This window comes from Podarcis melisellensis, assembly GCF_964234715.1.
Source record: "Podarcis melisellensis genome assembly, chromosome: 5".
In the NCBI taxonomy this organism is placed as follows: Eukaryota; Metazoa; Chordata; class Lepidosauria; order Squamata; family Lacertidae; genus Podarcis; species Podarcis melisellensis.
In genome coordinates this window covers 29,476,201-29,489,104 of record NC_138537.1, presented here as the reverse complement: position 1 = coordinate 29,489,104, position 12,904 = coordinate 29,476,201, and the positions used below count along the sequence as shown (strand labels likewise).

Genomic DNA, 12,904 nt, shown 5'->3' with positions numbered 1-12,904 from the left:
ATAATCAAGAAAGCAGTTTATGTAAATTTCTATGGTTATCTCAATTTGTTTTTGATTTTTTAAGAAACTTGGTTAAATTCAGCTCCTCCCAATCTAATTGCCATTTATCTAATTGTCATTCTAAAGCTCTGTACTTCCTAAGGCAAGCAAAAAGAAGCTGTTTTAAAGCAGGCTTCCTCAACCTCAGCCCTCCAGATGTTTTGAGACTACAATTCCCATCAACCCTGACTACTGGTCCTGCTAGCTAGGGATCATGGGAGTTGTAGGCCAAAAACATCTGGAGGGCCAAGGTTGAGGAAGCCTGTTTTAAAGGCTACAGAATAAGCTATGGCCAATAAGCATGTCTGCTCATTTCCCCATTCAGTTTAATGGATGTGTACTGTCATATAAGTAGATACAGTATAGGATTGCAGCCTTAGGATGTTAAAAGATTAGATCTCTCAAGTTCATCCAAAAATACTTAGGTGATCAGCAAAGGTTACTGCATAACATGAGGCACATTTACATTAGTTATCCTGAAACAATATCATTTTTGAACACTGGAGATTAAATCTAAAATACCAGTGAGCTTCATGAAGTCTGAATGGTGTTTTGTCAAATGTTTGCTTCCATTGCATCATGTAGTTCAGGAGAAATGATGAAACAAATCAGGTGTAAAAACAGAGTAGCTAAACTATAGGTGTTTGAAAGGTGGACAATGTTTTAACTAAACATCTGATCGATGTGTATTTTGGTTCCTTTGCAGTGTCGGCCAAACCAAGGCCTCACAGCGATGAATATACAAAGAAGGTTCCTCCCCCTAAGCCGAAACGGAACCCAAACACTCAGCTAAGTGCATCTTTTGATGAGACATACATCAAAAAACATGGCCCCACAAAGTCAACACTAAGCAGGGATACCTCCTTATCACAGGTCAGCAGTCCTGCTCCTGATACTGAGGAAGAAGAACCGGTTTATATCGAAATGGTTGGAAATATACTTAGAGACTTCAAAAAAGATGAGGAGGATCAAAGTGAGGCAGTATATGAGGAAATGAAATACCCCATCTTTGACGATGGAGGCCAAGATTCAAAATGTCCATGTGAGTATGACCATCACAGCTGTTCTTCTCAGTGTGCTACTCCCACAGTGCCTGACCTTGATTTCACCAAGTCCTCAGTGCCATCCACTCCCAAGGGTGTTCTTTGTGATATACCCCCACCATTTCCAAATTTGCTTTCTCATAGACCTCCACTCCTGGTATTTCCACCTGCACCAGTGCAATGCTCCCCAAATTCTGATGAATCTCCTTTAACACCACTGGAAGTCACAAAGCTTCCTGTGCTAGAAAACGTGTCTTATATCAAGCAGCAAGCTGGAGCTTCTCCATCATCACTGCCACCTCACACTCCAAGTCATCAAAAACTGGAGAAAGACCAGACAGCATCTCATGGAACTAGTACTCCAGGACATTCTTCTTCTCCTCCACATCCTTCTACCTTATACAGAACACAGTCTCCGCATGGCTATCCTAAAAGCCACTCTGCCTCCCCCTCTCCTGTGAATATGGGTCGGTCACTTACCCCCTTAAGTCTCAAAAGACCTCCTCCTTACGATTCTGTACATTCAGGAAGTCTCTCAAGAAGTTCTCCATCAGTGCCTCATTCTACAGCCAGAAACATATTGCAAGAAGGAGGGAAAATGGTAAACACCTCTGTCAATACCTACGGGTCATCATCGCAAAGTAGTTCCCGTTCTAGAACACCTACCAGTCCCCTAGAGGAATTAACCAGCCTTTTTACCTCAGGACGAAGCTTACTGAGGAAATCCTCCAGCGGAAGAAGATCTAAAGAGCCTGCAGAGAGTAAGTGCTTCAAATCATGTATTTACTTATTTTACTCTTTACTGATGATCACTGAGATCAGTGTCATGCCATTGATCAATTTCTAACTGTGCAGTACCTCCACTGATGAACTATCCTACTGTTGGGGATTTCAGGAGATTGGTGTGCTTGGCGCCATGCAACTTACTCATTTGCTTTTTGAGTTCCAGGGTTAGTTTAGGACTATTCATATAAGGCCCTTTTCATATCTGAGTTTGTATTTATTTATTATTGATTGATTGGATTTCTATGCCTCCCTTCATCCAAGGATCACAGGGTGGTTTGCAATACAAAAACACATAAATACTTAGCATATTAACAAACAAAACAATAACCACCACTGAATGATCATCACAGAGTTTTCCTCTCTCAAAGGTCTCCCTTGCAATTCTAAAATGTTTAATGCAATGAAAACCTTTAATGAAAGCCATGAAGGCTAGACAGCTGTATATTTTTTTAAAAGTATTCTTACCAAGTAAAAGAAAATGCTCAGGTCCCAAAATTGCTCTTTGCTGGTTACTGCCTTGTGGTTAGGCAGGAAGAGCTTAATTTTTGTCGGAAGAATCAGAGGGCACAAAACAGGTGGCGCAATTGACTTCCGTCCTTCTCGCCACTCACATTATGTTGTCTCTGCTTTGCCTTCAGCATGTCAGAAATGCTTTTGATTCAAGTCCTTGGGAAAATGAATCAAGCGCAGGCAGGGATTGTATTCTAAGCCTTTAGTGGTTTAACGAAGTAAGTGAGCATGATATACTTTCCCCTGCAGGTCCTATAAAACCACTTTATGAGTGAGTCTGAGGTATCTTGAAGCCTGTATAGCCGAGGTGCTTTTATTTGAGAAGGGTTTTATTTTCTAGTCCTGGGGTTTATGTAGCAAGTGGCAATAAATTACGCCTTTGGGGTGGAAGAGCCACACTGAACACACCCTGGTCTAATGTACTTGATAACTGCATTTATGGTGTTACTTGCAGAAAGAAATGAGCCAGATTGCAGTTGTGTGTGAATTGTGTGGATTCACTTTCCTGTCTCCTATAGACAGCACTTCTCTGAGCATTGACTGGAATTTGCTTCACTTATATGGAACTTTGGGAGAGTTTAGGAATCTAGGATTGCCTTATACCAGGGCAAACTGCTTGACTATGGAGTCCAGTATTGCCTATTCTGATCAGCAGTGGTTGTCCTGGGTTTCAAACAGAGGCCTATACCACAATCTACTACCAGATTTGTGTTATCTGGAGATGCCAGGGATTGAATTTGGGATGTTCTGAAAGCAAAGCATATGCTCTACAGTACTACTAAACTCTTGTCCTTCACTATCAAAGTATTTGATCTCCCCATTGGGGAATCAAACCCCTTGGTCACTACCATGGCAGAAAAGGATGCTGTCCACTATGTTAATAAGGTTTTAGTGGCAGCACCATGGGAATTAATCAATTTATTCTTAGGTATGAGAGAGAGAGGACATACCGGTACAAACTAAGAGAGCCAACTCCTAGGAGGCCATGGGGGCTTGGGCCCCTGCAATAAAATATTTGAGGGGCTGGGCCCCCACAAAGTTGATGGGCATTGCCATTCAAATGGTGTGTGTGCACCATGTCACGTGATCAATTATGTGGGGTGGGGCTTACCTGGGCCCCCCACAATATTTTATTATTATTATATTTTACTATTTATACCCCTCCCGTCAGACTGGGTTTCCCCAGCCACTCTGGGTGGCATTCAACATATATTAAAACATAATAAAACATTAAACATTAAAAAACTTCCCTATACAGGACTGCTTTCAGACAGTTTGGGGGTCAGAAAACTCCATACCCTTCAACATTCATCCGATGAAAATAGGCATGTCCTAAGGAAAAGTGGGATCTTCTGGGATCAGATCTATGAATCCAGAGCTGTCCTTGGAAAATAGGGAAACTCGGAGGGTCTGCTGTATTTGTGTTAGGAAGTAGTGAAGAACAAGCTACCTCAAAACCGAAGCCACGGTTAAACTTTAATTGGTTAGAGCTTGGAGCAGTAGGAGCAATGATCCAGTTACAATATGAGAACATTTATCTCATAGTTAGGGTCAACATATTTAGCTGCTACCATTACCAGCACCCTGGGCGTGTGGCTGGCAAGCTAGGTCTTGAACTGTGCTGGCCCATATTCAGCTTTTGCAGACTTTCTGGAGTCAGTTGTTTTGTTTTTGTACCTGGAATATCCCTGAGTTGCTGGCAGTACCCTGATATGCAAATGTATCAATTTTTAATATGATTAGTCACTTCTGACTTCCCGTATATGTCACTTGACAGATAATTAAATTCTATAACACCCAAGATTCACTTTTCATCCAGCAAAAAAAACAAACCCTGAAACATTGAAGTTATTGAAATCTTCAGATGCCTAACTAAGTCCTCAAATCTTTTGAAAATGTGAGTGCATAATAATCCTTCCCATCCATAGTTGAGGATAATGACATGAATTTTTGCACAGGGAAGGGTTGCAGGCTTTGAGACACCCCTGCAGGGAAATTAAAGAGAGTTGCATTACAATTATTACTCATCGCAAATTAGGATCTTAGGGATTGTTCAAGAACTGACACAGCACACTAATCATTCTAATGGGTTTTACGGTAAAGTCCGTTTAAAGAAAAATTCTGGTAACAGTAGTATTTGCATAGAAGGGATGATCTGCAAATGTCCTAGGAAGCAAGATGATGCACAAAGGGATGTGTGTGAGAGAGAGTGTGTGTGTGTGTGTGTGTGTGTGTGTGAGAGAGAGAGAGAGAGAGAGAGAGAGAGAGAGAGAGAGATAAATGAACTAGAATTTGAGTTCTCAAGCTATCCCTGATACGTATGGCTATGTATCACCTATTTGAACTGTACTACATGAGTTTGACCAAACTGCGGGAGGCAGTGGAAGACAGGAGTGCCTGGCATGCTCTGGTCCATGGGGTCACGAAGAGTCGGACATGACTAAACAACAACAAGGCATGTGCAACTGCATGATACACAGACCATACTAGGTGCAAACTAAGAGCACCTATACATTGGCTTTCAATGAAACTTCTGTCAATATAGAGACTGCTAAAGAGAGAACATCAAGCCGGAGTTTCCTGAGGCTGAACAATTCGTCAGATGGCATCCAGCCCACCCTGATTAATATCAACTGATTAATATTGATTAATATTGAAACTGATATGTTTGTGATGCAATTTGTTCAGCCACAGATGCAGCTGTGTTTGTAGACCTCTCAGCCAAACACATCATCACTGTGGGAAGAATGTGTTCAACTCCCTAACAACAACAGTTGAAGTCGGGAGCTCCCTGGCTATTTAAGGTGGTATTCCATGAAATAGTTGCACACATGCAAGAACTGCCAAGAGCACAGCAGGACATACACACCTCCTTTCCCCGCCCCCCACTAACCCTAAACCTGCTCCCGAAGGTTGAGAGGAAACCCAGGATAGATTTAGGGTGTGCGCAGGTGGAGAACATTCTGTTGACTGATGGAACATTTGCATTAGTGCTACATTGAATAAAGCCCTAAGACTTCTGTTGTGCTTGTACAGCACTGAACTAGCTCACTCTGCTTTGTAACTTATTGTAAAAATCTTCAGCTTACTAGGTTGGAGTGTCATGCCTCTAACAACACCACTTTAGTGGTGGAAAGGGAAGAGAGCTGGGTGACTTGGTTCCTGATCTGATCTGCCTCTTATTGGTTGTTCGACATGAAACAGAGACCTTCCAACCACCATGCTTCCTGCCTCCTTCTTTGTCCTTCTTTTAATTCTTGAGTGGTCCCCATCCCATCCACAAAGTGGGGATAGATGAAAGAATGGGAATGCACATACAATCAGCATATACACCTGGGTTTACCCAAATGCAGATTGATCATTGTATACATGTTCGTTTTCTTTGTTCATACCTTCAGCCCGTTTAATTAAGCATTCTGATTTAAGCAAGTTCTCAGCAGAAATCCCAGTCTGCATTACAGTGGGAATGAGTCAGAAATAGTCAAGTGGGAAATACTACAAAATGCTAATGATCAACACCACATGCTGGGTAGGCAGATTGCACGACGCTTAAATTGCTGTTGCTGTAATTTGGAAAATAAAGCTGTGCACAGATAAATAGTTGCTACATGTTCAGTAGTTCAGACAACTACTGTATGTACTGTAAGGTATGTACAAGTGACTTCAACCACCAGTTTGTTCAAGTTCCACCATCTATGCTTTGGGTATGAACATGGGAACAGTCATTCAATCTTTCAGCCACACACAAAGTGGATGCACATGAGGTCTGTGCAGCCTTCAGTAATGGATACAAAAATAATCTGTTTTGGAAAGGCTTCCTCACTGGGAGTCTGATTTTGTGTTTGCTTCTCTTTGATGAATTTAGGATCATCATAAAAAAAGACCAATCTGCCTTCATGCTGCAAGAGGACATAGAATCAGTGAAGGGAACCTAATTATGTAACAAATGTAATTTTGGGTTTCTTTTTATTTATTGTTGTTCAAGGCAGCTGCTGTTTGACACTGATGCACACAGACTTTTTTATTTTTCCTCTTTGTTTACTCAACTGCTCAAGCTTGAGTTGCAATTTATCCAACAGATTTCCAGAAGTTACAGTCTCAGCAAGGAATGACTGAAAAGACAACAAATGTCTGCAGTGTGCCAGTGTGAACATGTTGCACGGCTGATTGGCTTTGCTCTGTTTGTGAGAGCTACAAATAGAAGAGGGACACATTCGGGGCCATGGCAAACAATTTTTTTTTTAGGAAGAACTAACTTACTAAGCGGGACGCGGGTGGCGCTGTGGGTAAAACCTCAGTGCCTAGGACTTGCTGATCGTAAGGTCGGCGGTTCGAATCCCCGCGGCGGGGTGAGCTCCCGTCGTTCGGTGCCAGCTCCTGCCCACCTAGCAGTTCGAAAGCGCCCCTGAGTGCAAGTAGATAAATAGGTACCGCTTTATAGCGGGAAGGTAAACGGTGTTTCCGTGTGCGGCACTGGTGCTGGCTCACCAGTTGCAGCTTTGTCACGCTGGCCACGTGACCTGGAAGTGTCTTCGGACAGCGCCGGCTCCCGGCCTCTTGAGCGAGATGAGCGCGCAACCCTAGAGTCGGACACGACTGGCCCGTACGGGCAGGGGTACCTTTACCTTTAACTTACTAAGCATGCTAAGCAAATGGTTGTTGTTGTTGTTTAGTCGTTTAGTCGTGTCCGACTCTTCATGACCCCATGGACCAGAGCACGCCAGGCACTTCTGTCTTCCACTGCCTCCCGCAGTTTGGTCAGAAGGCAATTGGTACTAGCAACTAAAGCTTGGAAGTGTAAGGCACTTGCTGATGTGGATTATAGGATACAGGTGATGTTCAGAGGGAGGGAGTTGTATCATTGATTTCCTCCCTTATTAAATCTTTCCTATGTTCCAGCACACACAAACACACCCGGGGGGGGGGGATGCAAACACTTTGTAGAAAGAACTGTAACTGAGTGACATAGCACATGGTTTGCACCCAGAAGGTCCCAAGTTCAGTCGCTGGCATCTGATCAAAAACAGATATTGGGAGCAAGATTCCTTCCAGAGAGTCTTCTAACTGACAATACTCAGCTGGATGGACCAAACAATCTGCTTGATATGAGGCAGCTTCATGTTCTATCTCACCCAACCAGTTTGTTTCTCAGACACAGTGAGAATGAGAAGTTCCTGACCATCCACATTCAGCATCAGCTCAAGAACTGGGGCATGGGAAGCTCTAGTCAATGTATTGTTCCTGGGAACCTTTCCTGGAGTGGGTCCACTCCCTTGAAATCATCACCGTTGCTTATTCAGTTGCCTTATCCCTTTAGATGCAGTCTATAGCAGTGTACAGAAGGTTAGAGAAGGTGATTGAATAGACAGCAACATTGAAACAGGGTAAGGGGCTTGTCCTGTCTTGCTCTGGCTAGGCTCTGAGCTCTAGGGAAATGAAATACTATTGTGGCACTTCTTAACCAGGTAGCATTGTGGCCAATGAAGCATGGTCACTTAGGTCACATTAATCAAGGTTAGGTTTCAATAGGTAAAGTGAACGTAAACTTGAACAAAGCAAATGTCAAGGCCAGCAAGCCAAGACTCTGCTGGTTGAGGAGAATCATATAAACTAGGGGCAGAGCTGATCAGTACCATGGACAGATCACAGGTTGAAGCTGCTCATCTGTAGTAAGAGGAGTTGTTTCAGCAGGGAGCAAACACTTTCTGAGATCTTAGACAAGGCTCAGGCATGAGGCAAATTACGGGTCAGGTTTAACGGAGTGCTCAGGCTCTGCTATGGGACACAGAGCTCTGCCATTGCTGAAGCGACAAACTGATCCCTATAGAGCACTAGTAGCCCTAACTGCACGGGACGGTGCTTTTTCATTTAAAGGGGCCCAACTTGCTTCAGTTGTCTCCTATTGTAACTGTGTGGCTGAGCTCTGCTATCACTGGGATTTCTACAATGGAGTCTTCTGAGTCCAAGGACAGTGGTGTCACATCGTGGGGCTGGTGGGGTACTAACCACACAGGCTTGTCCAGTGAAAGTGCTTCTGGGGCTGGAAACTCTTCCAAGGTTGGCTCTGCATTCCTTTCCCCTTCAAGTTCAGAGTCCTCAGCCTCTTCTCCTAAAGAATGGGAATCTGAGTCTGGGTTCATGACGAAAGGGCTGTTGCCTTATTCAGAAAAGTTTGGCTTTTACAATGAGGGGGTAACGAGGAGAGAGTCCTTTGAATGTGATGAGTCTGATAATGTAATCTGTTCTGGTCCAGAAGGATGCAGTAGGTGGGATGAAAACTTATCATCCAGTTCCTGTTGCCAGTTCTGACCACATAAATTGGTTCATATATATGGCCTGAATCTATTATTTATTTGTTTGTTGAATTTCTAGACTGCCCTTTCATCTGAGAATCAAAGGTTGGTTTACAGTATAATCTACAGAATTGTGTAATGAATTCTATGTACAAAAAGAGGCTTGAAAGTTGTGTATGTTTAGGATTAGCTACATATCCCTCATGGGAAACCTCATCTGATATGGAGGGGGCTTTTCGAAGTACAATGGTACCTTGGTTCCTGAACAGCTTAGTTGACGAACAAATCAGCTCCCGAACTCCGTAAACCTGGAAGTACGTGTTCCAGTTTGCGAATGTTTTATGGAAGCCAAACATCCGTTTCAGCTGTCGGCATCGTTTCCGGGGCCAATCAGCCTATTAGAAGGTGTGCCTTGGTTTTCAAACGTTTTGGAAGTTGAATGGAATTCCAGAATGGGCTGAGTTTGAGAACCAAGGTACCACTGTAGTTTGTGAAAAGGCATGGCATTCATTGGTGGGAAGAAAGTCAACAGTTTCACTGGGCAGCAGGCATAGCCAAGCCTCTGGACAATCTTCAATCTATGCTTTGAATCCCAACCTACTGTATATATTTCTACCGCAGTCAACATCAGGTTTCATTGACTGAGCATTTACCTTGTAAGATACAAATCTGTCACAGCAGTTGTGAAATACCTTTATACAAAATTGCAAGAGATGCATTGGGAAATGAGTGTTCAAGATTCCATTTCATGCCTATTGAATAACAGATTTATCTCTAAGAATAATAATATTAATAAAAAATAAATAGCCCTAAAATGTCTGGTCTTGGACAATAAGGTCCATAATACATTTTTTTTAGTTACAATAAATGTACTCATATATCTCTATACATTTCCTGAAGAAATTATATCCATTCATAGAACAGAGGTCTGTTCTCTCTGATTTCAGAATTGAATAATACTTTACATTTGTAGCTGCAGATTTTAATATGTAGCATTTTAAAAACTAGAATATGCATCTAAATGCTACAGAATAATGTATTTGATTTGCAGCTGGCATGCCAATCCCTGCCAATTTGCTAATGAATGCAGAATTTTTTCAATATTACAATCAAAGTACATTACATATGAAAGAGCTCCTATAGACGTTCCCTTACAATGGTCATTTAAAACGTATTGTGCACATATGTGCCAAGGCAATCCACCAGAGAGTTAAGTGCACTTACGTCCTTTGACTCAACTATTTTTTTTTGGGAGCGTGGCCCATATGATCTAAATAATGGTAAGATGGTGGCAGCAGCAGCAGCGAGGGCAAGTGAAAAGATGGCGGTGGCAGCTGGCAGTGACTACAGGGTGGGAAATCAAAGGATCTATTCAAAGGTTGGTTCCCAGAATCAAATCAACTTGATTAGGACTCATTCAGGTCTTAGCTGAAGCTGTATGTGCAATGCATGTAGATTAGTGTGAAATGCAGGGTGCTAAATAGGAGCTTTTGGAATGGGTAAGAAACTACCGTATTTGCAGGGAGAAAGACCATGTCTCTATTGTCAAGGAAACCAAAGTGATGCTCCTTGATCCAGCCCAGTTGTATAAAATGAGTAAGTTGGGGCAGAATGGAGGTGTGCATTTAGATGTGCATCCCTTTAAAAGTAAAGGCATGTGGATGAACATCATCTGCATTCAGATACATAGTCAGATGTGGGTGTCATCCATCTGAGCCGCCCAAGTAGTTCTCAAATATGGTTCCCAAGCAGAGTTCCACACTGAGAAACAAAAGAACATTTCTTTTTTGCTTTTGAAAACTGATCCTTAAGAAACTTGGGGCTGATTCTCATAAGTGGAGTGTGCATGGAAAAGTCATCGTATGGATGCATTTCTAAATAATAATAATAATTTATAAACCAGCTTTCATTTAAAAGAATTGGAGTGCAAATAAACAAATGGCATATAACAACGTATAGCAATACATATCATGTCAGTAAAACATCTGTATCAGTTGCACTAACAATCAATGTCAGGAGCTAGTATTAATAGTCAGGAAATTGGGGTGCCATATTCTGAAGAGCGAAAAAGAGGGACACATCTGTTAACTTCTACTTTTAACTATGGGTCGCTATGACGACTCTACCCATGAAAAAGAGGATGTTTCAAAGCATGTTTTTAATGGTGTGTACCCAACATTTGGTGCTGAACTGATCTCTGTGGTGCAATCTTTCCACAAAGCCTATATTACCTAAATTAAAAAAAAAAAAGATTTGATATATTTCAAGGTGCTACAGCCAGGACATCATGAATCATGATACTGACATAAAGGCCAGTATTTATCAGACTGCTTTATCATTCCAAAACCCATCAACAAGAAAATATGGTGATTTCCCAGGTACTGGGTAGTTGTATAAATCAGCTCCCAGGGGGACGACTCAGAAACCATTCAGTGAATGGGTTCAAAGCCATTCAGTATGCTAAATTTCACCATGGGTCAGTGTGACCTTGTTTTGCAGCGCTGCTCTAAAGTACCTTTCATATTAGTAATATAGTTTGGCAAAACTGGCTCTCATTATCTCTCTAAATAAATAAAAAAATTGCTTTCTGCAAAGGTGATTTATGATTTATTTAGATTTATAGCAGACAGGGGACAAAGATGAATGAATAATACATGCATTGTTATCTGATACATTTTGGATTACTTATAGAAGACTAGCTGAGATTTGCCCTCATTTGCAGTTCGTTCGATTGCGCTTTTCTGCCGCCTAAAAAGAGATCTTTACTGTTTGTCACTCAGCATTATAACAGCCAGGCTCCAGAATTAATATGTGCTTAGGAGGCGTGTGAGACTGACTAGGTAGAGTACATTCATTTCAATGAGAGAGTTTTTAGATTAAGCAATTCCGCAGCTTTGATTTATCAGCTTGCTTTTGTTTTAAGCTGTAGCTTATTAAATGGAATTCACAGTTTGTACAGAGCCTACATGCCCTCTCCTGCCAGACTCTGCCTCTCGCATTTAAAAGCCTAGTAACCACGGAGGGATGCAACAGGTTGAGGTGCCTGAGGAATTCCTTCCCTAGGAATTCCAGTGGGAAGTGATGTGACTTGCACGTGTCAGTTGGAATGTACTTATTATTCAGATTTCTCCAAAATTTGTGACATAGTTTTTGGCTCAGAAAAGGTACCCAATTTTTTTACAAAATACAAATTCAATTATAAAGTACATTTCAAGATCTGCATATATAAAAAATACATATAAAATATGTATTTTGTGATGCAATACACCCTAAAATGAGGGACGCGGGTGGTGCTGTGGGTAAAACCTCAGTGCCTAGGACTTGCTGATCGTAAGGTCGGTGGTTCGAATCCCTGCGGCGGGGTGAGCGCCCATTGTTCGGTCCCAGCTCCTGCCCACCTAGCAGTTCGAGAGCACCCCAAATGCAAGTAGATAAATAGGTACCGCTTTATAGCGGGAAGGTAAACGGCGTTTCCGTGTGCGCCACTGGTGCTGGCTCGCCAGTTGCAGCTTCGTCACGCTGGCCACATGACCCGGAAGTGTCTTCGGATGGTGCCGGCTCACGGCTCTTGAGTGAGATGAGCGCGCAGCCCTAGAGTCAGTCACGACTGGCCCGTATGGGCAGGGGTACCTTTACACCCTAAAATACACATTGGTATCCAATGCTATGCAACAGGACTTCCATTCCCTCTTCTGCTCCTGCCCCTCAAACCACAAATTTGCTCCAGAGCTTATTTTGAGGGTGCTGGGGTGGGTGGCAGGGACAGTAGAGGAAGTTCCATTGCATGCAATGAAGTGCTTTGCACCAGCAGAGCTGCAATGGTGGAATTTGCTCTGATGTGATAGAATTTGCACTGCTCTGTTAGAATTCCTGCTCCATGATTGCAGTCATGGGATTGTTGTCTATCACATGACAATATATGTTTTGACTCCACAGAGTGGGAAGTGATGGAGACAGGATGTTTGTGTTACTGTGTTCTGTGAAGTGGGGCTATTGTCCTTGTTCTTTCTCTTTGCTGTCTGATGCTAGAGAGAGAGAGGGAGCCATGTTACAGTGCTCTGTGTGTGTTTATATATAAATAAAGTAGATTAGCCAAAATGCTGAGTTGCTGAGGTCTGTTATGCAAGCTGCGAAAACTCTGCGGATCCCTAAGTGTGCCAATGTCTGTTGGTATAGGTTGCTGTGATGTTCAGGCTGAAGAAAGCTTTTGAGGCTCCTGAATGATCGACCAGG

General features: G+C 42.5%; 1 protein-coding gene across 5 annotated transcripts in view; it reads left to right on the top strand.

The window, feature by feature from the left end:
* The window catches only part of NYAP2 (neuronal tyrosine-phosphorylated phosphoinositide-3-kinase adaptor 2), a 143,188-nt gene that overhangs the window by 91,776 nt on the left and 38,508 nt on the right, over positions 1-12,904 (top strand). For all 5 annotated transcript variants that reach the window (XM_081910387.1, XM_081910390.1, XM_081910388.1 and 2 more), the window contains exon 4: positions 746-1,843. In XM_081910387.1, the coding sequence (XP_081766513.1) occupies positions 746-1,843 (1,098 nt within the window). The remainder of the gene's footprint in view (positions 1-745; positions 1,844-12,904) is intronic.